Source organism: Podarcis liolepis (genome assembly GCF_965112155.1).
Source record: "Podarcis liolepis genome assembly, chromosome: 3".
NCBI classification, from domain to species: Eukaryota; Metazoa; Chordata; class Lepidosauria; order Squamata; family Lacertidae; genus Podarcis; species Podarcis liolepis.
Genome location: NC_139557.1, coordinates 105,557,653 through 105,583,980, shown reverse-complemented (window position 1 = coordinate 105,583,980; position 26,328 = coordinate 105,557,653). Strand labels below are relative to the sequence as shown.

Sequence of the window (26,328 nt, the reverse complement as noted above, 5' to 3'; positions counted from 1 at the left end):
GTTTGATAAGGTAGCGAATCACAAGCTAACCAGTGCAGACTGTATGGAGGAGACTGGCATATGCAGCAGGTAGAAAACCGTTGTCTAATTGGATACTAATTGGAACTTCTTTCACAAGTGAAGGAAAGCTGACCATGCTTCTGAGCATGTGCGAAGTACCTTTCCCTCCCTGCTGTGTAATCGGAAGCAGTCCTCTGACATTTTTAGGGTGGGGGTTGCAAGATAAGACTGTGGCTTCTAGGCCTAGAGCCTCCTTCTTTTGTAGAAGGTGAATTTTGCCGAAATTTGTACACACACACACGCACAGAGAGAGAGAGAGAGAGAGAGAGAGAGAGAGAGAGAGAGAGAGGGGCTGGTTGTGTTCTGTCTGGATAAGCCAGATCCGTAGCTGAGCAAGATGACACATCTTTCTGCTTTACCCTGGGTAGCAAGAATTCATGGGAGGTCTTGTTTTCGGGAACAGTGTTTTTGGATGGCCACACTGGTGCCACACCTTGTGCCAATGTGCTGGGTTGATTGTTTTCTGAGAGCCTTCCTGAAGGAGAACTCTCCAGTGCCAAGTACGCAGAATGTTGAGACTGGGACCGGGGTGTGCGCACGATATTTATAAACATGGCAAAACAGTAGATTTAGGGGAAAAAGAATCCCAAACCTCTGGAGGAGTGGCGCTCCTACAGTGTTAGGCCTGTGGATTAGAAGCCAGATCCTGGGCTAGGGGCCTGTAGAAGCATGTAAGAAAGGCAGAGGCCAGGGGAATGTGTAAAACAGCTCTCCCCAGCTCCCTTAAGATATGGAACTACAATTCCCATCAGCCCTAGCTGAGTGATGGGAATTATAGTCCAGCAATATCTAGAGGCACTAGGTTGGGGAAGGCTGGTATAAACAGTGCAAGCCTTAGAAAATATTAGGGAAAAAATTAGGTGCGATGAGAGGAAATGTTAAAATATGTGCATAATAGTCGCTGGATGCAGAAATGGACAGAGTTCTTAAAATCAATTAAAGTATCAGGTCAGAGTTCTTGTCCTTTTAAAAGCTGTGTCATGAAATTTCCTTTTCTGCCTGTCCTTTTTGGCATCTGCCCACCCTAAAAAACCTAGGCACCTTAGCTGACTTTTTAGTTTACTCCTGTGTATGCTAGGTTACTGGAACTGGCAGGGGAAGGGATTTGGATGGAGGAGGAGGTAATTATCTGAGGGATAAGTTGTGTGGTCCAGATTGCTGTCTGGCTTGGGAGTTGGGGAGGAATTGGGGAGGGTCCTGCTCCTCAGCCGCCAGAGTCTCCCTGCAAAAGCCTCTGTTGTGACAGCTGGGCTCCTGGGGCCTAGTTCAGTTCAAACTCTGCGATGGTATGGGCTGCAAGGGAATTCCCGTTCTCCAGAGTGGGCTGTGGGATTGGAACAGAATGCCCAGTTGAAGAAAAGGAAACTAAAGTCAGTCGAAACAAAACCCTTAAAAATGTTACAACTCCCCATCTCCTCCAGATTGACATTGATCATTATGAAAGCCCACTTAACGAACAAGGCCTTGCAGCACATTTGAAAGATGCTTGGGTCTTTAGCGTTTTACTGAGTGTGGCTTTGGCTGCCTGGAAAGGTCAGAAAAGATGCTGCAGGTACTTTGATGCAAATATACTTTGTCTGCAGTACCAGGATAATTGGCAAAAGCAGGAATTTATGTATAGTTGATCCCCCCCCTTATAATATAGCAAAATGTTTTACACACACACACACACACACACACACACACACATGTGCAGTTAAACCAAGGTGTTTGGATTTAAATCCCACCACATGGAGATTCTTGTGTTAAATTGTTGGGTTTTACCCTGATTGAATTTAAAGTTTTGCTAACTGTGCCCTTTGTGAGACCCTTCATTTTAATTGAACTTGCTTCTCTGTGGGTCTTTGCTTATTTCAGTCAGGCTTGCCACTCGTTCAGTTTGTTTTCTAGAGGAAGGAAGTAACAAATAAGAACCATTTAATAACTAGAACATGTTTGCTCACAAGTGATCAGAATCTAGTACCAGTCTGTGTTTCCAGGAGTCTAAACTCGTAACTATGCGCCGGTTCACTTGAGCAGTTACCTGCCTTGGAAATCCTCCAATTATCTTAACTTGATAGGAAAATGTAAATAAGGTGTTTGTTAGTTACAGTCTGTATTCTGATAAGCTGAGAATGTTGTTATCATGTGCCTACGAAAAAGACACCTATTTTTTCATTAAAAAATCAAACTTTATTGACATAAACACATACAGAATACAGTAAAAATAATGGATATGGCAAATAAAAAGGAATGTGAAAGTAGAAAAATAAAACACAGATACAGAGGAGGGGTAAAAAAAAACCAAGAAACTGCTGAAAATACAATGCCTCATTCAGTTGTCAGATATGAGAAGAAGGTGGGTCAATTCAGTTCTCAGTAAAACCTCTCCACATGCTTGTCTGTCGTACAGGTGGTGTAGTGGGCTGTTCAATTGAGTTAGCATAGCAGAGGAACTTATACCATATTGAGTAAAAAAGGACAAGGCACCTTATTTTGACAAAGCATTGTACATAAGATTAAAAAGAAGGAAGGCTTTGCCCATGTTTTGTTTTGGCTTTCTTAACATCAGAGCTTCAGAACTGGGACTGTCAGGCAAGAGGCACTGCTATATGCTTTGGGTGGTATTAAACCAGGTTTCCTCAACCTCGGCCCTGCAGATGTTTTGAGACTACAATTCCCATCATCCCTGACCACTGGTCCTGCTAGCTAGGGATCATGGGGGTTGTAGGCCAAAAACATCTGGAGGGCCAAGGCTAAGGAAGCCTGTATTAAGCTATCCCTGCAGCAACTGAAACTAATGAACATGACTAAGTTAGGTCCATTAATTTTAGTGGGTCTTCTCTTAGTTGAATATCACCCTATGATCATGGCTCTCAACCGATTAGTGATGGGGAACCTTGGGTCCAGGGCCAAATGCACCCCTCTGGGCCTCTTTGTCTGGGCCTTGAAACTCCCCAAGCCCACACCCTTCACTTGAGCTTCTGCACACCCAGAGTGTTTGGCCCCAGTCAACAAATGCTGCAATTAACTGCCCTGCCAGCTAACTGAATTAAAACCTTCACTCTTCCTTTTTAATCAGAATTTGTGTACTGCTTGATGGTAAGAAACCCACTAGGCAGTCTACGAAAATACAGTGTTTATAATACCACAATGCCTTCATTATTATTTAAAATGTATACTGGATTATGGCGCAATATAACATCATTGAACATATGGAAGTGCATTTTGCTGAACCAGGCCATTGTTCCAGCTAGCTCAGTATTGTCTACTCTGACTGGCAGCGAGAGAGGGCTTTTCCGGCACCTGGGACCTGAGCATTTTAAACTAGGGGTGTCGGGAATAGGCTCTTCCACAAAGTTACTATTGAATTCTCCCATAACTTTGGATGAGACATATTTAGCCACTGTAGAAACAAGAAACGAGGCACAAACAACAGTTGTAAAGTTTGAACAAATCCATCTGAAGTTCTTGATGTAGAAATTCCCTTAGATTTTCAAACTGTCCGCTAACGGGTTTGCTTGTTTGTAAACAGCAATGCAATCAAAAATAAGTAAACATTTTATGTGCAAATACAGAAACAAGTAATACAATTCCAAGCAAAAGCAGCAGAGTTTAGATTAACCAAAGCAGAAGAGGTGGGTCCTGCAAAAATGCCTTAATTGTTGAACGGCCCAGGGTAAAGAAGGGCATCTTCAGAGGAAGCAACAACTTGGAAAAACTTGTGTGTGAAAATGAGCAAAGTGTGTGCTCATAGGCCTATCTCTTCACTCGAATCAGCTTGATGTCCTTCACATGTTGTGGACTACAGTTCCCATAATCCTTTAGCCATGCTGGCTGGAGCTGATGGGGGTTGGAAGTCCAACAACATCAACATCCGGGTTGACTATGGCTGACAATAAATAGTTTGGGGGAAAGTGTTCTTCATGATCCTTATACAGTACCTCTCTACTTGCATATTTAATGTTGCCCCCCTGAATCTCTGGTTGAATTAAAGGTAAAGGTACCCCTGCCCGTACGGGCCAGTCTTGACAGACTCTAGGGTTGTGCGCCCATCTCACTTAAGAGGCCGGGGGCCAGCGCTGTCCGGAGACACTTCCGGGTCACGTGGCCAGCGTGACAAAGCTGCACCTGGCGAGCCAGTGCAGCACACGGAAACGCCGTTTACCTTTCCGCCAGTAAGCGGTCCCTATTTATCTACTTGCACCCGGGGGTGCTTTCGAACTGCTAGGTTGGCAGGCGCTGGGACCGAGCAACGGGAGCGCACCCCGCCGCGGGGATTCGAACCGCCGACCTTTCGATCGGCAAGCCCTAGGCGCTGAGGCTTTTACCCACAGCGCCACCCGCGTCCCTCTGGTTGAATTATCCCCAGTTTAAAGATTGGTTCTCCCCACTCCTGCTATCCAAATGTAATTGCCATGCTTGAGCAAGCTGCCTCCAGGTTTCTAGCTGCCGGCTTGCTTGGTTAGTGATGTGGCTGTGTTTAAGAGGAAGAAGAAAGTGCTCTTGAGTGCAGTTGACCCACCTACAGAAGGCGGTAAGCAACTCCTGTTGATTGTAGCAGATTTGACTTGCCCTGTGTTCCTATATAAGCAGAAGAGGCATGAGAAGCTTCTACCTTGGAATTTGAGCATACTTAATTTTTCCTTTTCTGAAGAAATAGTTCGTCTCAGCTACAATCAGGTATATTTAAATGAACTATTTATTTTGCTTAACATTTTATTACAAAAAGATAGAGTGCAGTTGCAAAACGTTAACAAATCTTTGGTACTGCCATTTTAATTTGCAAAAAAAGGCGTTTATGGTTCTCATTCACCCTCTTCAGAACTCAGAGTTCAGGTGAAGTGGCAGGGCTGGTTCAGAGTGCCTCACTCGAGACCACATATTATGGCAAAAGTGGGACTTGAATCGAAACCCTGAAAAGAAGTTTCTTGGAAGGTATACATACAGAAAACATAAAACGAAGTGATGGACAAGCCAGTAGAGTAGTTGCTTGTTTAGTCTTCTGGTTGGAGAGGTGCAAAAGCTGCTTCTTTTTAAAAATTGCTTTTTATTGAGTTTTAAATTGGTTATTCGTCTACATATTCCGTTCACTCTTTAACATATATTGTACACATATAAAAAAACAAACAATAACAATATTTCTACACAAGTGACTTCCCACCACCTCAGCTTCTGTCGTCTTTCGCTTTTCAACTATGTTGTTTTTCCTTATTGCCTTTCTAATACATAATATATCTCAGGGGTGGCCAACTCCCAAGAGACTGCGATCTACTCCCAGAATTAAAAACTGCCCGTTTTTTAGGGGTTCTGGTCAAAGTTGTTGAGCTTCTTTTAGGGAGAAAGGGGAACAGCCACTCACCAACAGATCGCTGTGGAAACTAACAGCCTCACTCAGTAAACTCCCGGTCTTCCGTTCTGCAGATCATGTGACAATGGAGGCAGGGCGAGGGGGGCCGGGCCAGATTCTAATTTACCAGTGGAAAGGGACCCAGGGATCGACCATGATCTACCAAAACCTCCCAGGGATCTACCAGTAGATCGCGATCGACCTGTTGGACATACCTGATATATCTTGCCTATCTGATCTCTACTTTGCAAAATTTAGTCGGAACGTATCAGGGATTTTATTTGAGAACAATGTTTTCCCTGATAATCTTTTACGCATTCCCACTCCGTTTGGAATTTTTGGTTTGGCTGGTTCCTAATTGCCTCTGTCATGCTTGCTAATTCCAAATACTGGTACAATTTAGTTTGCCATTCTTCCTTTGTTGGTGTCCTATCCCCCTTCCGGTTTCTAGCAATTAACATTCTTGTTGCTGTTGTAGCATATAGAAACACCCTTTTTCGGGAGGTGCAAGAGCTTCAAGTGGAGAGCTTGTTGGACTTGGACTCTGGTTCAGATTTCAGGGGATGGGAAAGGCCTCTGCCTGAGACCTTGGGAGAGCTGCTGCCAGTCAGAGTAGGCTAGATGGAAAAGTAGCCCGACCTTCTAATTTGAAGCTGGCTTCCAACATTCCTATGTTTGCCGTGCTTGCTGGGTGGCTGTTTGCCAAAGTAGGCTCCCACTCTCACCCCCCCAAGTTGTTCTTGGTAAGAGAGCTGGCCTTTGTGTTTTGAAGGACTTATTAATGAGGGAGGCAGGCCAGCCGGCTAGGCCTTGGAGGAGCTAGCTTAGCCCCAATTTGCCATGTTTGTGAAGCCGGCGTGGTGCTGGCGGAAAGAGCAATGAGTGCCGCAGATAAAGAAGAGCGACACATTTAGCAGACGCCTGATAAAAGGCGCCTGGCTCGTTGCAAGTGGGGGGGGGAATGAGTTTGTGCTTCCCTTGGCCGCATTCGCACCATACGTATGATGTTGTTTTAAACAGTCAGGGCTTCTTCTCCCAAAGGATTCTGGGAGCTGTCGGTGGTTAAGGGTGCTGAGAGTCGTGAGGAGAAACCCATTCCCCTCACAGAGCTACAGTTGCCCTAGTGGTTTTAACAGCCTTCACAGGAAAATCTGGGAATTGTAGCTCTTGGAGGGGAACGCGGGTCTCACAGCAACTCTTGGCACCCTTAACAAACTACATCTCCCAGGATTCTTTGGGGGAAGCCATGACGGTTTAAAGTGGTATCACACTGCTTTAAACGTATGGTGTGGATGTGCCCTTGGTAAAATGGAAAGCTTTCGGTTTTGGCTGTAGAGTCCTGCTGCAGGAGCCCTGGACATTATCGTTGTCGTTTGGTGTCATAGGACTGACTCCTCACTCATCTTCTCCTCTATAACCTTTCTATCAGATGGGGCAGTCATCACTCTTGACTTTGGACAGGATGTGCTCTCTATTTTTAAGCTTTCTTGTCCCCCTCCCTCCCTTGTTACAGAGTGAATTTGATGCTGTCTTCATATTTCAGGCTTTGTAGCTGAGAAAGAAGGCTAGAAAGGGGTCAGGGGGGAGGATGCTGGACTACTTAGGCCTGATTCAGCAGGGCTCTTGCGTTAGGTATTTGGCTCAAGCCACCCCCAGTTTGCACCGGGCTGTGTCTCCAGGCTGCTATTTTGCATTTGGGTCTGGTTAGTGAGCTTCAGGATTCTTCTAGTGAAAAGCAAAGTGGACGTCTTCCCTCCAAAGTCCTATGGTTTGACCATTCCTGAGCTGTTTTAGTCCAGCATCACATTTTGCAGCAGCCGATAGTTGCTAGAAGTTGTTTATGGTCATGTCTGGCTTCGAACAATGCTTGGTTTTCTGTTTCCAGTCCCTTTCAAGCATAACTCCTCAACCCAACTTCTGGATAGCTCAGCTGGTTAGGATGTGGTGCCGACAATGCCAAGGTTGCAGGTTCAATCCCCATGTGGGGAGAATTGTGGGGGGTTGGACTAGGGTAGAGGATCCTTAGGGTCCCTTTCAGCTCTACAATTATATTTTGTTTTAAATGAAAATTCGCTGGAACCCAGAGCAAGGTTCTGCGCTCAAGTGTAGCAAGCTTCCTTCTACGAAGTCAGAATATTGATCCATTTATTGTCTCTGGAAGCCACCTCTCCAGATTTCCACAAAAGCGTCTGTCCCAGCCCCACCTGGAGATTCCAGGGATTTGAAACTGGGATCTTCTGCATGCAAAGCAGGTGCTCTAACACCTTGCTAAGGACCTTCTCTTAATGCAGTTGCGGAGTACGCACAGCCTTGATCATTGACAGGTAGCAAAAATACTAACACATCTACACCCAGGGCTTTGATTGGACGTGAAGGAAGGATGCCCACAGATAATGCTGTCTTGGTGTCTTCTTGATGATGGCAGAGGGTAGGTGCTCACAAAGCAAGCCAGTCTCTTTACCCCCTTTTGCTACTGGGGTGAAAGGTGTTTAGTACATGCGTCCCCTGGAAACATTTTGGAAAACTGTTCCAAAGAGCAAGAACATGAGAAAAGGATTCCTGCTGGATCGGGCCAGGGGCCCATTTGGTCCAGAACCCTGTTCTCACAGTGGGGAAATTAGCAAGCCGGATTCGAGGTGCAAGAGCGCTCTCCCCTTGTGTGGTTTCCAGCAGCCGGTATTCAGAAGCATTGCTTCCTCTTAACCAGGGGATAGCAAACTTTTTCAGTGGCGGGCCGGTCCACTATCCCTCAGACCTTGTGGGGGGCCGGATTATATTTTTTTTGGGGGGGGAATGAACAAATTCCTATGCCCCACAAATAACCCAGAGATGCATTTTAAATAAAAGCACACATTCTACTCATGTAAAAACGCCAGGCAGGCCCCACAAATAACCCAGAGATGCATTTTAAATAATAATAATAATAATAATAATAATAATAATAATAATAATAATAATTTTATTTATATCCCGCCCTCCCCAGCTGAAGCCGGGCTCAGGGCGGCTAACAACAATAAAACAGTACAAAAGTACAGCATAAACAACATTCTAAAATCATTCATTATAAAATTAATTAATTCAAGCCACTGGCAACCATTGGGCCAGAGCTCCGCGAAGATTGCCAAGGGAGGGAGTCAGGCTGTGCCCTGGCCAAAGGCCTGGTGGAACAGCTCTGTCTTGCAGGCCCTGCGGAAAGATGTCAAGTCCCGCAGGGCCCTGGTCTCTTGTGACCACCAGATTGGAGCCACAGCCGAAAAAGCCCTGGCTCTAGTTGAGGCCAGCCTAACTTCTCTGTGGCCTGGGACCTTCAAGATGTTTTTATTTGAAGACCGTAAGTTTCTCTGTGGGGCATACCAGGAGAGGCGGTCCCGTAGGTACGAGGGTCCTAGTCCGTATAGGGCTTTAAAGGTTAAAACCAGCACCTTAAACCTGATCCTGTACTCCACCGGGAGCCAGTGCAGCTGGTGTAGCACCAGGTGAATGTGATCCCGCAGCGAAGACCTCGTAAGGAGTCTCGCTGCAGCATTCTGCACCCGCTGGAGTTTCTGGGTCAGTCTCAAGGGCAGCCCCACGTAGAGCGAGTTACAATAATCAGGTCTGGAGGTGACCGTCGCATGGATCACAGTGGCTAGGTCAGGGCAAGAGAGGTCAGGAGCCAACTGCTTAGCTTGGCGGAGATGGAAAAATGCCGCCTTTGTTATAGCTGCAATCTGCGCCTCCATGGAAAGGGAGGTGTCGAAGATTACACCCAAACTCTTAACGGACGGTACTGGCACTAATTGCACCCCCGCAAGAGATGGGAGTTGCCCCCCCAATCCCATATCGCCCCGTCCCAGCCACAGGACCTCTGTCTTCGAAGGATTTAGCTTCAACCGGCTGCCACGTAACCATCCAGCCACAGCTTCCAAACATCTGGTCAGTGTGTCTGTGGCAAAGTCAGGATGGCCATCCATCAACAGATAGAGTTGGGTGTCATCGGCATACTGATGGCAACCCAGCCCAAAACTCCGAACAAGCTGGGCGAGGGGGCGCATAAAGATGTTGAAAAGCATCGGGGAGAGTATCGCACCCTGAGGTACTCCACACACCAAGGAGTGGCGCGATGACAATTCCCCCCCAAGCGCCACCCTCTGTCCCCGACCAGGGAGAAACGAGCGCAGCCATTGAAGGACTGTGCCCTGGATCCCCACGTCGGCAAGGCGGTGGTCCAGAAGTTCATGATCGACCATGTCGAAAGCTGCTGATAGATCTAGAAGAATCAGCAGCCCCGACCCGCCTCGATCCAGCTGTCTACGAAGATCATCTGTTAGGGCGACCAGAGCTGTCTCGGTCCCATGACCAGCGCGGAAGCCGGACTGGAATGGATCGAGAGCAGATGTTTCATCCAGAAACCTGCCAAGCTGTTCAGCAACCGCTCTCTCAATCACCTTACCCAGGAACGGAAGATTCAAAACCGGGCGGTAATTGGATAGATCTAAAGGATCTAATGATGTTTTCTTTAAGAGCGGGCGCACCACTGCCTCCTTCAGTTCCCCTGGGAATGTCCCCGTGCCAAGGGACAAATTGATGATATCCCCCAGGAGGGCCCGCACCTTGTCTGGACACGCTCTAATCAGCCAAGACGGGCACGGGTCAAGAGGACAGGTGGTGGGCTTTCCAGCTTGGAGGAATCTGTCCACATCGGCTGGAGATATCCGGTCAAAGTGGTCCAATACTGGACCCGAGGACAGTCGAGGGGCCTCCAGTTCATTTATTGTATCCAAATTGGCAGGGAGGTCATGGCGGAGCAACAAGACCTTCTCCGCAAAAAAACACGCAAATGCCTCACAGCTGTGTGTCAAATTGTTATTTAAATTTGGCTGTCCCTCAAGGGACGTTAAAGACCTGATTATACTAAATAATTGCGCTGGGTGAGAGCTAGCGGATGCAATGGAGGCCGAGAAGTATGACTTCTTAGCAGCCTTCACGCCATCTCGTAGGTTTTCATAAAAGCCCTATAAGATGTTCTTGAGGCTCCGTCACGGGCACCCCGCCATACTCGCTCTATCCGTCTGAGGTCCCGCTTCATTTTCCGGAGCTCCTCGGTAAACCAGGGAGCCCGGTTTCTGCGGGGTCGCAGAGGGCGCTTAGGTGTGATCTCATCGATGGCTGCCAGGAGCTGGGTATTCCAGCCCTCAACAAGCTCAGTCAATGAGTCGCCAGGGGGAGCAAGGTCCCGCAAGGCTTGGCGGAATCTATCAGGGTCTATCAGCCTCTGCAAGCGAGCCCAAATCGGCTCGCCACCTAAGCAGGGTGGGGGTGGAAAGTCAATCCTGGCTTTCAGAGCGTAGTGATCAGACCATGGCACCTTCATTGAAGGAGACATGATCACATCTATACCTACGCCAAAGATCAAATCCAGTGTGTGGCCTGCTTGATGTGTGGGGCCCGAAACAAACTGGGAGAGCCCTAGTGTCGCCATGGAAGACACCAGGTCCAGAGCCAGTGAGGAGGGAGTGGCATCAGCATGGATGTTAAAGTCCCCCAATACCAATAGGTTAGGGAACTTCAAGGCCCAGCCGGCCACCGCCTCCAATAGGCCTGACAGGGTGGCTGCTGGTGCGCTAGGTGGCCGGTACACCAGCCAGACAGCCAAGCTCTCCTCGGAGCCCCACACTAGGCCAACACATTCAATGCCGGGGATCGATGGCGATGGTAGAGCCCTGAAAGGACAATCTTCCCGGATTAATAATGCCACCCCTCCCCCCCGGCCCACAGTCTGCGACTGGTGGAGGAAGGAGAAACCCGGGGGCGCCATCTCTTGTAAGATAACTGTTGCCTCTTCGTGCACCCAGGTCTCCGTCACACAAGCCAGGTCGACCCCCTGCGAGATAAAGAAATCTCGCAGGGTGGCGGTTTTATTGCCTATAGACCTGGCATTGCACAGCACCAGTGACGGAGGTGAGTAATCCTTGCTCACCCTACCCTCGTCCCTCGGGATGGGGCGCAGATTGGAAGGGGTATGAGCGTATCCATATCTCGATCCCCTTCGCCTATAACATCTGCCCCCACCGCCATACCTCCCTCGCCCCTCCACGGTAGCAATCCTAGGCCTCATAGTAGCCTCCATTGATGGCAATTAATGTTATTCTTTCACAGCCTAAAACAATAAAACCTTAAAACAATAAAAACAAAAAACAAAAACAACCCAGAAAACAATAAAACAATACAAATAAAAACTGCAAAAATTACAAATTCATCAAAATCCAACAAATTCCCAAGCCCACCCAAACATCCATCCCACCCCCATATAAAGAAAATCTAAAGGGAAAGGAAAATATTTTTAAAAAAGAAAAAAACATGTTAAAAAGAACTCTGCAGCCCTCCAGGTCCTCCTGGGCGGCAGCAGCATCAGTGGCAACAACCATCCTTGTGAGGCCCCACCCTGGGCCAGATAGTAAGTGGCAGGAGCAGTCCTTGTGAGGCCTGTCAGGCCCTCCCTGGGCCAGGTGGTAAGTGGCAAGAAGGAGCAGGGCCCTCAGGCACTCACACAGGGGAGTCCTCCTGGGCAGCAGAGCAGTCCTTGTGAGGCTTCAGGCCCCGACCCAGGCCAGATGGTAAGTGGCAAGAGCAGGGCCCTCAGGCACTCAACACAGGGGAGTCTTCCTGTGCAGCAGGCAGCAAGCAGTCAAAGGACACATCCTACTCATGTAAAAACATGCTGATTCCCGGACCATCCACGGGCCGGATTTAGAAGGCGATTGCACCAGATCCGGCCCCCGGGCCTTAGTTTGCCTACCCATGCTCTTGACTATAGCCGGAGAGCAGAACCATCATAGCTAGTAGCTTGCTATTTCAGAGAAGCATTGCGAAGGTAGCAACTTGTACAGAACTGCGTTGGATCTCGATGTGGGCATTTGGCAAATCTTCTAGAAGGTGGACTCCGATAATATACCACATGTGTAAAGCTGGCCTTTCCCCATTTGTGAATACCGTTAAAACCAAATGACATCCTCTCGCGAGAGGTTGGGCTCCCTCTCTGTGGGAACCAGGGTCTTGTGAAGGTCCACGCCTCATTGTTGACCCTCTCCTTTTCCTCTCTACCCCGCAGGCCTACGAACTCTCCACCTTAACGGGAACTCAGGTGTTGCTGCTCGTGGCCAGCGAGACAGGCCACGTCTACACGTTCGCCACGCGGAAGCTGCAGCCCATGATCACCAGCGAGACGGGGAAAGCGCTGATCCAGACATGCTTGAACTCTCCTGACTCTCCTCCTCGGTCAGACCCAACCACTGATCAGCGCATGAGCGCTACGGGCTTTGAGGAGACGGACCTCACTTATCAGGTGTCCGAGTCAGATAGCAGTGGAGAAACAAAGGTATAGACACCCTCCCTTTTTCGTGCTGTGGAGGGCTTGGAGGAGGGGGGAATTATTCCTACAGGTCTCTGGGGTGGGAAGAAGCTTGTACTTGCAACCTTGCCTTCTACCTTGGAGAAGGTTTACCTGGGAGGACTACAGAGCACAGGTGGGCAGATTTCAGGCTTGTTGGGTGGGTCTATTGTGCATGTGTGGGAGAGGAAGAGTGGAGATGAACTTGTATTGAGGGTGACCTAGCATCTGCAGGAAGGAAGCCTGATGTTCTCATCAATTGGCCTCCATGCTCCTTTTAGAACCTTGGATCTTCCAGGGTTCCGAATCACATGGGGTGCTGACTCAAGTAGCAAGAGACTCTGCCCGTCTGGCAGAGGTTCAAGCCTCCCACATGGAAAGAGCCACTCACCCCTGCATGTGTGAATGATTTGAGAACCTGCTAGATCAGGCCAGTGGCCCACCCAGTTCAGCATCCACTTCTGGCCGCCCAGGTGCCAGTGGGAAGCCTGCAAAAGCAGGACATGGGCAACAATCTGCAATTCCCAGTAGCTGGCATTCAGAGGCATTTTGCTGCTGACTTCAGAGGCAGTGTGCGGCCATTGTCACTAGTAGCAGCAGATAGCCTTTCTCCTCCATGAATTGGTCCGGTCCTCTTTGACCTGAAGGAGCATCTCCACCCACCTTGTCCATCCCGGACACTGAGGTCCAGCTCTGGGGGCCTTCTAGCGGTTCCCTCATTGCAAGTAGTGAAGCTATAGGGAACCAGGCAGACGGCCTTCTCAGCACCCTCCCTGTGGAACGCTCTCCTGTCAGATGTCAAGGAAATAAACGACTATCTGGCTTTTAGAAAACATCTGAAGGCAGCCCTGGTTAGGGAAGTTTTTAATGTTTTATGTTTTATCGTGTTTTTAATACTCTGTTGGGAGCCTCCAGGAGTAGCTGGGGCAACTCAGTCAGATGGGCAGCATAGAAATAAATTATTATTATTATTATTAGGCCATCCAAGTTGGTGGGCATCCCTGCTTCCTGTGGGAGTGAGTTCCATAGTTCAACCACTTGCTGCACGAAGAAGTACTTTTTAAAAACCTTGCAACGTTCAGCTTCGATAGATGCCCACCAGTCCCCTTGTTGCAAGAGAGGGAGAAACTATTCCTGTATCCTCTGCCACCATGCCATGCATAATTTCATAAGCTTCCACCGTGACACCTCTTTACTTGCCTTTTCTCTAAACTAAAAAGTCCCAAACTCTGCAGCGCCTCCCCCTATAGGGGAGCTACTCCTATGGAATAAGACTTAACAGAATCAGACCCCTCCGTATTATTATTAGTAGTATTATTATTCTGGCTTTGGTGATCTGTGGTGTTGGCAGGGGACAAGTCTATGGGCCCGAGCCTCCTTTTGGCTGTAAAGATTCCTATATAGCGTGACTCTCCCTTCAGTTGTCTCTCCCTTACCTCCTCCTCCCTCCTTCCCTGGGACTTGAGTAGTTGTGCCCTGTCAACTCTGCTGGAGCTCTGCCGAAGTGGAAGCAGGGCTGAGCCTCGCCTTGCCCTCGGCAGCACGGTCCTGGATGGGAGATCCGTGGGGTGGGTTGAGGGGGTGCAGAGCAACAGGTGCTGCTTGCCTCCCTCCCACCCACCCCGCCACCCCGTGCCCCTCGCCGAGGAGTCCTGCTTTTCGGTTATCTCTCCTTGGGCGTCTCTCTGCTCGCGCTCATTGATAAAAATTTGATTCTGCCTCCGTGGCCATATAAGGCCCGGTTTCCTTCCCCGGAGTCCCTGGCTGGGCCCCTCACATTCCTTATAAGCTGCAGCTGTCTCTTGCTTTGGTGCTGTTTTGGAAGGGGGCAGGGAGGACACGGGGAATTGAAGCACTTGGCTGAACAGACTATTCCTTCTCTCCCTCTCCCTCTCTCTGTCTCCAACCAGCTCCTCTGCTGGCTTAACTCACAGCTCGCTTCTCAGCAGCTATCGGCAGCGCTGATAACGTGGGACAATTGCTCCCCTTCCCCCAGGAAGCTTAAAAGGTCTTGGGCTTGCTATCTGTATGACTTTACTCTGCTTTTATATAGCACCTTCTCGAGGCACCAGAGTTCTTCATGCACATACATGCATCTCACAAAATACAGAGTTGTAGAATTGGAAAAGGGACTCCAGGGTCTTTTAGTCCAACCCCCCACAGTGCAGGAATCTCAACTAAAGCATCCATGACAGATCGAACCTCGGCTTAAAAACCTCCAACGATATGGAGTCCACAACTCCCGAGGGAGACTGTTCCACAGTCGAACAGCTCTTACTGTCCAAAAGTTCTTCCTGATGTTTAGTTGGAATCTCCTTTCTTGTGACTTGAAGCCAGTGGTTCGAGTCCTACCCTCCAAAAGAGAAAACATGTTTGCTCCATCTTCCATTTGACAGCCCTTTAGATATTTGAAGATAGCTATCGTATCTTTTCTCTGTCTCCTCTTTCCCGCGCTAAACATTTCCAACTCTTTCTCTCTCTATATATATTTATTAGGTTTTTTAAAACATATCATTTCCAACAATACATAACTTAACTTCTTATCTTACGCATTGTTTTAGACTTCCATCAACACCTCTGATGATTTTCCGTTCTTTATCACTTATTATGCATTTCTTAATATATCTATTACTCTTAATTATCATCAACTAATAATTCTCCTCATAGTCTTTCTTGCACTATTTCATATAGTTCTCCTTGCAATCCTACTAGCGTAATCTGTTCATTACTATTACTTTTCAAATAGTTCGTATATTTACTCCAGTCTTCTAAGAATCTCTGGTCCCGCAGGTTTCGAATCCTTCCAGTTAATTTATCCAATTCTGCATAGTCCATCAATTTCATCCACCATTCTTCTTTCGTCAGTAATTCTTCTTGCTTCCATTTTTGAGCCAGTAGTATTCTTGCTGCCGAACATTCCCAACTCTCTCAACCGTTCCTCATAAAGCTTGGCTGCCTTCCTCTGCGCATGTTCCAGTATATCAGTATCCTCCTGGACGCAGGGCTCCAGGTGTGGTCTGACCAAGTCAACAATCCTCTGAACCTCACAACAATGCTTTAATATCAGTGGCATTGTTGCTGTCCCCACCCCACCCACTCCAGTGCAGATGAAAAGGTTTGGGCTGAGAAGAGAGTGTTTTGCTTGATTCCACCTGGTGAGCTGAAGGTAGGATTCAGCCACAGATTTGCTGGCTCTCTCTCTCTTTGCCACCAGGGTTTTGGAAGCCCCTTCCAACACACAGGGAGCTAGCTACCTTCTACTGAGTCAGGCTGTCGGTGCAGCTAGCTCAGCATTGTCAATGGCTCTCCAGGGTTTCAGGCAGGCCTTTCCCATCCCTCTGTGGAGGTGCCAGGGTTTGAACCTTCTGCATGCAAGGCAGATGTCCTGCCACATAGGAGACTGCCTAGGGCCAGGTCAGACGGTTTTATCTCTCTTCCATTTTTGACTGCTCTGGTTGGTAGCTACCCTGCAAGGTCTCTGGCAGAGGCCTTTTCCGTCATCTGTTGCCTGCTGATCTTTTTCACAGCAAGTGCCATTGGTCCATTTCACAGAATTGTAGAGTTGGTAGGGACCACGAGGGTCATCTAGTCCAACCCCCTGCAATGCAGGACTCTTTTGCCCAGTGTGAGGCTCAAACCCATGACCCTGAGATTAAGAGTTTCATGCTCTACCGACTGAGCTATCCCTCGGCTAAGTGTTGCATATTCTCAATCAGCAGAAGCTCTCCACAGATTGGAGCAGAGGTCTTTCCCATCACCTCCCGTCCGACCCTTTTAACTGGAGATGCCGGGTTTTGAACCTGCGACCCTCTGCGTGAAAAAGCATGTGCTCTCTCCCACTGAGCTGTAGTCCATTTCCAACCTTGAGAAAATCCCTGGCTCTCATTTATTTCCTTTTTGCATATTTTGGAAGATACAGGAAATGAAGCTTCTGTAATAGCTTCCTCGGGTCACAAATCCGACCCCCGGCGCAATAGAGAGCGCAGCGGGCAACTGTATGAAGCAAAATACTCCTCTTGTGAAAACCAGCATTGCTTGAACTGCTTCCCTAGTGGTGCCATAGAGCGGGGTTTCCCAAACTTGGGTCTCCAACTGTGTTTTTTTTTTTGAGGGACTACGATTCCCATCATCCCTGATCTCTGTTCCTGCTAGCTACAGATGATGGGAGTTGTAGTTCAAAAACAGCTGGAGACCCAAGTTTGGGAAACCCTAACCTAGAGAGACACCTTTGCCCAACCTTCACCAAGCTGGCTTGTGGTGTCTTTGTTTTATGGGGATCATAAGGATGTTAGATGGAAACTTGCTGGTCAGAACAAAAGCCGATCAGTCCACCATGTTGTTCTCACGTTGGTTACCTTCAATGCCTATGGGAAGCTCACATGTAGGGCATGAGGGCTCACTGTCCCCAGCAACTGGTACTTGGAGGCATACTGCCATCCGCGAGTTGCCACCTGAGAGATGGAGATATCCCCAGTTCCTAGATTTGTGCTTGGGAGCATTGGGGTTTTCCAATTAGCACAGGTCAGCAGTGGAGGTGTATTTCAGATTAGGTCATAATCTTTGCCTTTGCAATTGGAGGGTGGGGGGAAACCCCACTAAAACTTCTACATGCAGAAAATAATGTACCCACACCCTCACTTTCCCACCCGTGTCCTAAGTTCCGGCCAGCGTTTTAGAAGACTGACTGCAGAGGCTAGAACTATGTGCCTTATTGCTGCTCTTGACCTTTTGGAGAAAGGAAGAGGGATTTGAGGAAGCTTTTATTCCTTCTCTGCCCGTTACATAAGGAGCCAATTCCTGTACTTGTGCTCTTTGGAGAGCTTGTTTTTGTGTGTGTGTGGCTGTTGACCGGCTACAAATCTTCGGACTGAATGGGTTTTTAGTTTTTGGAACAGAGTTCGTCTGTGCTCTTTCCTGTTACCAGCGGTGCTTTTAACTTGAGGTGGTGGGATTTGAACTGGCAACCTCACGTGTGCTCTGTCGCTGCACTGCAGCCGTTTTGTTTCTGTTGTGGGTTCGAAGGAGAACCAGACCGATCAGAGTGGGCACTTCCTCATCCCAAGATAGCCACATTCCTTTCTGCTTAACCTTCCAGTGTGGCCACAAGGAGGGTGCATTGCAGGGTTAGTGGGAGATGTGGCTGGGGAGAGTTCCAAGGGTCAGATAGAGAGGTCTGGGGGGCCACATTTGTTGCCCCCCCATTTGTATTTAATTAAATTTTCAAAAACATCACATGCACTTTCCAATACATGATATATATTTTCCCTTTTCCTTTGTCATTTCCCCATCCCATATTCCATGGTATTTTTTTATTTCTCCTCATTGCTGCATCCTATCTTCTCTCTCTTACACCATAACCATCATACAATAATCTCTCATTCTGTTGCTCATAGTTCAAATCCTGCTTGCAAAAATTCCTCTTGCTATCATATTTCTTTAAATAGTCCAAGAAAGCCTTGCATTCTTCGACAAAATACAAGCATCATTAGGTTCTCTTATTTTAGCTGTTAGCTTTGCTGATTCCACATAGTCTTTCACTTTAAGTATCCAGTCTTCTTTGGTGGGAACTTCTTTCCATTTTTGTGCATAAAGAATCCTAGCTGCTGTTGTTACATACATAAACAGCTTCATCATTTTTTGGGGGACTTCGTTCCCTATATTCCCCATGGAGGGCCACCTTTAAGATGATGCTCCCGAGGTCCTTCACCCCTAAAATAGATGATGGGCCTGCCAAGGAACAAGTAAACAGAAATAAGAAGGTTGGAAGGTTTACTCAGGAAGGCGAATCGCTAGCCATTTGCATCTTTTCTGTGTCCACTTGTCTATAGATGCATGTTAGATGTCCCCTTTTTGTGTTGTCGGGAGACATAGGTAAAGGTAAAGGGACCCCTGACCATTAGGTCCAATCGTGGCCAACTCTGGGGTTGCGGCGCTCATCTCGCTTTATTGGCCGAGGGAGCCAGCGTACAGCTTCCGGGTCATATGGCCAGCATGACTAAGCCTCTTCTGGCGAACCAGAGCAGCGCACGGAAACGCCGTTTACCTTCCCGCCGGAGCAGTACGTATTTATCTGCTTGCACTTTGAGGTGCTTTCGAACTGCTAGGTTGGCAGGAGCAGGGACTGAGCAATGGGAGCTCACCCCGTCGCGGGGATTCGAACAGCCGACCTTCTGATCGGCAAGTCCTAGGCTCTGTGGTTTAACCCACAGCGCCACCCGCGACGTACTCCAGGACATAATAGCTCGAAACTGTGAGCGATACCCATGTTCCAATATGTCTTTATCTCACTGCATCCATTCAACCAGCTCACCTGGGTTCTGCCTCCTTCCCAAAATCCACCTATTGGGTGATGGTGCACAACTTGCCATGGAAACATTTTTTGCCACTCATATTCTGGCACACAAAATAACATAGCAACTGGAGACAGCAGCTTGGCAACGGGCAGCGTCTGCTGGAAGGTGGAGAAAGAGAAAAGTGGAAATTGAAGAGGGGGTTGAGCTTGAAACCCCAGTTCTGTTTGACCTGAGGCTGGGGTTATAAGCCTCTGCTGTGTATTACTGCATACATTGTTTTAAATCTAGGCTCTAGATTTAAAACGAAGTGCGCAAAGGATGCTTATGCTCTAGCTGTGACCTCATCCTAGGTCAAATGAAAAGGAGGGTTAGAGATATATTCTGGAGAGAGCCATGGGTAGGAAATGGTAAGAGGACCTTTACAATCTCTGAAATCCTTATAACTAAGCATTCACACCATACCAGTGAAAATGGTGGGAGAAAGTGGGAAACTATCCAGAAAGTTCCCAAAGATATACTGCTCAGATATACTGTAGCAATCATGGACTTACATCAGCCCTTGCAAATAAGCCTACAAAAGTTACTAGCCTGCACAGATGTTTACCAGCCTGCGACGGAGGAGTTTTGGGAAGCTCTGCTCTCCTTGTGGTGGCCTGCTGCTTTTCTGCACAGTGGTACCTCGGGTTAAGAACTTAATTCATTCTGGAGGCCTGTTATTAACCTGAAATTGTTCTTAACCTGAAATACCAATTTAGCTAATGGGGCCTCCCATTGCCGCTGTGTGATTTCTGTTCTCATCCTGAAGCAAAGTTCTTAACCCGAGGTAATATTTCTGGGTTAGCGGAGTCTGTAACCTGAAGCGTCTGTAACCCGAGGTACCACTGTACTAGGGACAGAGAAGGAACAGACCACTGCAGCCGTTCTTCTTTGTTATAAGTTTTCCAATAGCACATAAAGCAAAATATTTAATATGGATTATTTTGTTGCCTTCTGTAGCAAACATAGAAAACAGAAACTGAGAAAGAAAAGAAAAGGAGACATATACTAAGAATTCACAGTTATATGGATCCATCTGCCATGGAAGGATTAGTCAAGGTTCCTGCTTTGCAGGGGGCTGGACTAGATGATCCTCAGTGTTCCTTCCAACTCTACAGTTATGGTCTTGTAACATCAAAGTGAACCTGTTTATTTATTTATTAAATTTATCTACCGCCCTTTATCTGAGGGAACCACAGGACAGTTTAGAGCATAAAAACACAAAAATACGTAACATAACAAACAAAACTATACCCTCCCAACAGTTTAAGAAGCCATAGATTGTTTAATTAGCCCAAAGACCTGGGAGAAAAGGAATGTTTCTGCCTGGCACCTAAATATTTGTAACGAAGGTGCCAGGCTAGTCTCCCTGGGGAGATCATTCCACAAACGAAGAAGAAGAAGAAGAGTTTGGATTTGATATCCCGCTTTATCACTACCCGAAGGAGTCTCAAAGCGGCCAACATTCTCCTTTCCCTTCCTCCCCCACAACAAACACCCTGTGAGGTGAGTGGGGCTGAGAGACTTCAAAGAAGCGTGACTGGCCCAAGGTCACCCAGCAGCTGCATGTGGAGGAGCGGAGACGCGAACCCGGTTCACCAGATTACGAATCTACTGCTCTTAACCACTACACCACACTGGCTCTCAACGAGGAACCACTGCAGAAGAGGCTCGTTTAGCTCAATTTATCTGCTCCAATATATAAGAACATAGGAATCATAATCCGTCAAGAAATCTAAAATATATTTAAAATTAAAATTGGGGGGGGGGGAGGGTTACAGTTAGTTCCACATAAATAAGTAATTCCGCAGGGTGGACTTTTTCAGTTGAATTCGTTTATCATACAATTAGTAAATGGCTGCCAAACAACTTCAGAATCCTCAGGAGCAGCTTTGCCTCTTTGTACATTTAAAATGTTGTGTCCATTTTTCAGATTCCACTATAAATAAAAGCTTTTTTTGTATCATGCATCTGAAGTCAGACTGTGTGCATCCTTCTGAGGTAATAACTGAGTGCTCAACTATCGTCATGATTTTTCCTTATTGCTTTCCGAAATATCAAACTTGGATTTTTGCAGAAATGTGAAATTTGTTGACAAAGAACCTAGGATGAACCCTGCTGGATCAGGCTCATTCTGGGTGGCCCACGAGCAGGGCCTGAGAGAAACATCATTCTCCCCACTTGTGAAATCCCAGCAATTCAGAGAAATGTTGCCTATGGCGATGGAGGTAGGAAGATAGCTAAGGAGGGCAGGAGGAGCAGGGAAAACTAAGCTTGGAGTGTTGATGTGCAGGCAATGTTGGAGTCTTTGGAATATGAGTTAAACATTAGCAGACTGGAGGAGTAAGGCTGGAACTTGAGGAACATTGAGGTTAGCTGATGTAGTTGGAAAAGGGGTTACAAGGAGCTCAGATCCTGAAAAAGGCTCCCAGAGATCATTTTCTAGTCATGAGTTCTTACCATATGCTTCATATCCTTTGAAAAAAAAAATCTCCACAATACAGTCATACCTCAGGTTGAAGTTGCTTCAGATTGAGCGTTTTCGGGTTGCGCTCTGCGGCGACCCGGAAGTAACGGAACACGTTACTTCAGGTTTTGCCGCTCGTGCGTGCGCAGACGCTCAAAATTACGTCACGTGCATGCGCAGAAGCGGCGAATCGTGACATGCGCAGACGCAGGCTGCGTTCTGCTCAGGATGCAAACGGGGCTCCGGAATGGATCCCGTTCGCATCCAGAGGTACCACTGTAATGAGGACTAGAATCCTGGTGTGTTTATAAAGCAGAAGCTTTCTGCCTTGATACAATAATAATAATAATAATAATAATAATAATAATAATAATAATAATAATAATTTATTATACCCTGCCCATCTGGCTGGGTTTCCCCAGCCACTCTGGGTGGCTTCCAACCGAATATTAAAAACAATACAGCGTCAGACAACTGTATATGCCACCAGGCTTTATGGTAAAAGCGGATGGTAGGGTTTGTTGCACAGCAGAATAAAGGCCTTCCAGACTTCTACTAAATCCTGGCCAGCCTTGGCTGTTTATCCTGCAGTTGTCCAGGCTGCGACAGTGTCAGCAGCAGGAGTGTTGGAACTGGGTTCCTCAAGATGTGGTCAGAGGGGGAGTCACAGGCTACTGAAATGTACTCATTTGAGAGAAGAAAACTCCTCAGCCCTAGAAACCCCAGTCCTGGTTCCTGATTCTGTGGCAGCAGATGCTCAGATGATTACACCCACACCAGCCCCATTTCACTTCTTATGAAATGCTAACAGCTTTAGCTTTCCTGCTGAGAGGAGGAGAGGAATTAATGTTACTTTTCCCCCCAGTCAGTCATCCACAAAGAATCCTGCTGCTATGAGTTCTGTTCACATTTTCCTCCCCGATGTAAGGGATGCTACCATTTTCTTAATGCAGAAGTTGCTTCTTTGTGGTGGCGTTCTTTTGGGGCTGGTCCAGGGGGGCTCCACCAGATCCTTGCCTTTCCCCCCCATGTTTTCTGCTTAAATTGGATTTAATTTCATTTTAGTTTGCCTGGCTCGCTGGCCACGCCGCAAAGCACGGTGCTGCCTGTGGGAGACCTCTGGCCCCTCACAGTCCTCATGAGCTCAGAGATCGAAATGCGCATATGAATTAGCCCATGCAAATTTGTGCCATGTGTCTGTGAAATACCTAGCAACATCCCTGCTTCTGTGTAGGAAGTTTGATGAAAGCTGTGAGCAGATCACTGAATCTTTTGTCTCTTTTTTTGGTGGGGCGGGCCTGGGGGGAGAATACATATATGCATGCTCTTCAGCATGTGCAGAGAAGATCCATGTGCAAGCATCATGTGTGATGCGTCTTAATTTATTTACAGAAAATTGCTGTTCGCTTAGAGGAGCAATCTTAAGATATAGGGCAGGGACCCCCAACCTGCGGCTCTCCAGATGTTTTGGCCTACAACTCCCATGATCCCTAGCTAACAGGACCAGTGCTCAGGGATGATGGGAATTTTAGTCCAAAACATCTGGAGGGCCGAAGGTTGGGGATACCTGATATAGAGTACCAGAGAGGGAAGGCCTGTTAAATCCTATCCATTAGATTTCTCTCCTTCTTGAAAACAAACAGTGTAGGGGGATAGCCAGCTGGCTGCACAGCAACAAAACCCAACTGCAGTGGTACCTTGGGTTACAGACGCTTCAGGTTACAGACTCCGCTAACCCAGAAATAGTACCTCGGGTTAAGAACTTTGCTTCAGGATGAGAACAGAAATTGCGCAGCGGTGGCAGCGGGAGGCCCCATTAGCTAAAGTGGTACCTCAGGTTAAGAACAGTTTCAGGTTAAGAACAGACCTCTAGAACGAATTAAGTTCTTAACCTGAGGTACCACTGTATTAGAGTCAGTTTGTGGCCACTGCTATCAGAGTTCCCTCAAAAATGCAGTAAAAGAAGTTTTGGTTCCTGGTTTCCCTTTTAAAGAAAACGGGAGAACAGTACTTCAAAGTCTGGAGAAGTGGATAGGTTGCCTTCCCCAGCTTTTGATGCCTTGGTCTGTGATTCACACTGGCTGGGGCTCATCAGAGGTTTAGGCAATATGATAAGAGCATCAGAATAGCCTGCTGATTTGGCCAGTGGTCCATCTTAGCCCAGCATCCTGTTCTCACAGCGGCCAGCCAGATGCCTGTGGGAAACCTGCAAACAGGACCCAAACTCCAACAGCATTCTCTGTGCCCCATGGTTTCCAGCGACTGACATTCAGAAGCATTACTTCCTCCGCCTTTGATCCCAGACACGTAGTGGGTCCCGATCCACCAGTTGAAGACTATATAGGGCAGCCTTTTTCAGTCTTGGGTCCCAGGTGTTGTTGGACTACAACTCCCATCATCCCATGCTAGCCGGTCCAGTGATTTGGGATGATGGGAGTTGTAGTCCAGCAATATCTCGGGGACCCAAGGCTGACAAAGGCTGCCCTATAGGGTAATACCGCTCAGCACTTAGAATCATAAAATTGTAGCATTTATTTGTATATAATTCTACAGTTGGAAGGGATACCCAAGGGTCATCTATTTCAACTCCCTGCAATGCAGGAATCTTTTTGCTCAATGTTGGACGTGAACACACAACTCTGAGGTTAAGCGTTTATCAATTGAACTATCCCAGGATTTGACTCAATTTGCTTAAAAGAGTTGGAAAGTTGTATGCTCTTAGGACAGGGGCAGAATGGTTAGTGTGGAGAAGTCCATTTTATTTTTTAAAAGGTTTCTAGTCCCTGTGACTACAAAGATAAATTGTGTTAGCAATTTCTGTGGATGTATTAGGAAAAACTAGGAAGGCGGCTGTATAAGATTTTCAGTGAATTGGGGTGGATCTTTGCTGTTCTTGCCCCTCCTGTTGTTGGCAAAACCAGAAAAAATGATTGGGGGTGTGAGAGATCATGCAAAGCTGCTTGGCTTGCATGATTTATCAGGCATGGCACAGAATTCACATTGCCTGTGCGCACAGTTTAAATCCCTGGTAATTGATGATCTTGTATAGCAAGTCTGAAACCTTTGTTCTAACCCTGCGTTATCCCCCAGCAAGAACTGTGAGTACAGTTTCTCCTAAGCGCTTCAGGTCTCGTTCAGCAAGCCTGGCTCATTTCCATTAGCATCCCAAGTGCCTCTCGCTCACTCGCATCTCCTGTTCTTAAATTAAATAGACCCTTTTTATTCCCCCCTTGCCCAGCATGTTCTTCTGGATGAACAGATGATTTCGCATCGCCTGTTTAGTTCCAGAAGCTATAAACTAGTCTGTCATACCCTGGGGTCCCCAAATGATGTTAGACTGAAAGTCTCGTCATATCTGACCATTGGGCTTGCTGGCTGAGGATGATGGGGATTGTAGTCCCAACAACATCTAGGGATCTAAGACTGGGAAAGGCCCCTTCTGAACTGTGCTTGTGGGGGTTGGTGGGATTAGCATATCTGTTACATGCAAGCTTAAAAGGGTGCTAAAAGCCAGCATGGTTAAATAAAACATGGCGGATAAAGTGTGAGCCCTGAATCAGGTGGAACCAGCTTTAGATCCCTACGTAGCTATAAAAAAAAGCTTACGTGGGGTGACCTTAGAACGTCCATTTTCATTTTTCTCAGCCTGTCCTACCTAACAGAGGTGCTGTGACAACAAAACGAGAGAACCTCGCAAGTGTGTCACCCTGAGCTGCTGGGTGGAAGTGTAAGGTAGAATGTAATAAAGCGGGCATAAGCAAACTCAGCCCTCCAGATGTTTTGGGACTACAGCTCCCATCATCCCTGGCCACTGGTCCTGTTAGCTAGGGATGGTGGGAGTTGTAGTTCCAAAACATCTGGAGGGCTGAGTTTGCCTATGCCTGTAATAAAGGAATAAATGAAATGAAATAACAGTGGTGGTGTTTAAAGGAGCTGAGAACTGCGTCCAAAGAACTGCAGGGTGCTAAACAGCGGAAGCTTAAACCAGCTGGATTTGTCAATTACAGAGGCTCCTGCAAATGGTCTCCATTGGAGTGTTCAGCACACGCCTTGCAAAGTCTTTGAGGTCTGTCTAGTAATGGTTAAGGAGCAGCAGCCTTAGGTTTGAATTTGGGGTTGCACTGCAAACTTGGAACTCCGCTGAGAGATCTCCCAAGTGCAAATTTCTCCCCAGCCTGACTTGGCAGCTGATGCTGCAGAAGCTGCGGGTGCCTGCTGGATACTTGCAGACGGTCTGCTAGGAACAACATTCATTTTAGTCTCTTTTGTTTGTTTTCTTGCCCTCCTTACACAAGTTAAGTAAGGCCAAGGCATGTGTGGAGCCCTCTTTACCTGGGGTTGGGGGAACTTCAGAGGCTAGATGCAGAGTTCCTAAACTTGTGGCCCCTCCAGATGTTGTGTTGGACTTCAGCTCCCATCATCCTCAGCCAGTTTAGCCAATGGCCATGGATGATGGGCGTTGTAGTACCAGTCTCTCTCAGGATCCAAGAAAGGCTGGTCAAGAGAGAGGGCTGACTTTCTCCATTCTGTGCTGTTTTCTAGTTTTCTTTTGGCAGGGAACTTTCTACATGGCAAAGGGTTTAAAAATGGCGTCCACCCCCTGGGGTCCGAAGTGATAGAGGCCATGCTATTGCCTATTCCTATTACAAGTCTAGACGGGACCTTAGATTAGAAGTGGGGAACCTGTGGCTATGTTGCTAGACTATAACTCCCCTTGTCCCTGCCTCTTGGCCCCATTGGCGGAGACTAAGGGGAGTTGAATTCCAACAACATG

The 26,328-nt window shown here is 47.4% G+C and overlaps 1 protein-coding gene and 1 long non-coding RNA gene across 3 annotated transcripts in view; one reads left to right on the top strand and one right to left on the bottom strand.

The window, feature by feature from the left end:
- The window catches only part of LOC310703018, a 429,179-nt gene that overhangs the window by 167,158 nt on the left and 235,693 nt on the right, over positions 1–26,328 (bottom strand). The gene's annotated exons all lie outside the window — the stretch shown is intronic.
- SRF (serum response factor) overlaps positions 1–26,328 on the top strand; it is a 75,320-nt gene that overhangs the window by 11,568 nt on the left and 37,424 nt on the right. For both annotated transcript variants that reach the window (XM_083494459.1, XM_083494460.1), the window contains exon 2: positions 12,480–12,746. In XM_083494459.1, coding sequence (XP_083350585.1) covers positions 12,480–12,746 — 267 coding nt within the window. The remainder of the gene's footprint in view (positions 1–12,479; positions 12,747–26,328) is intronic.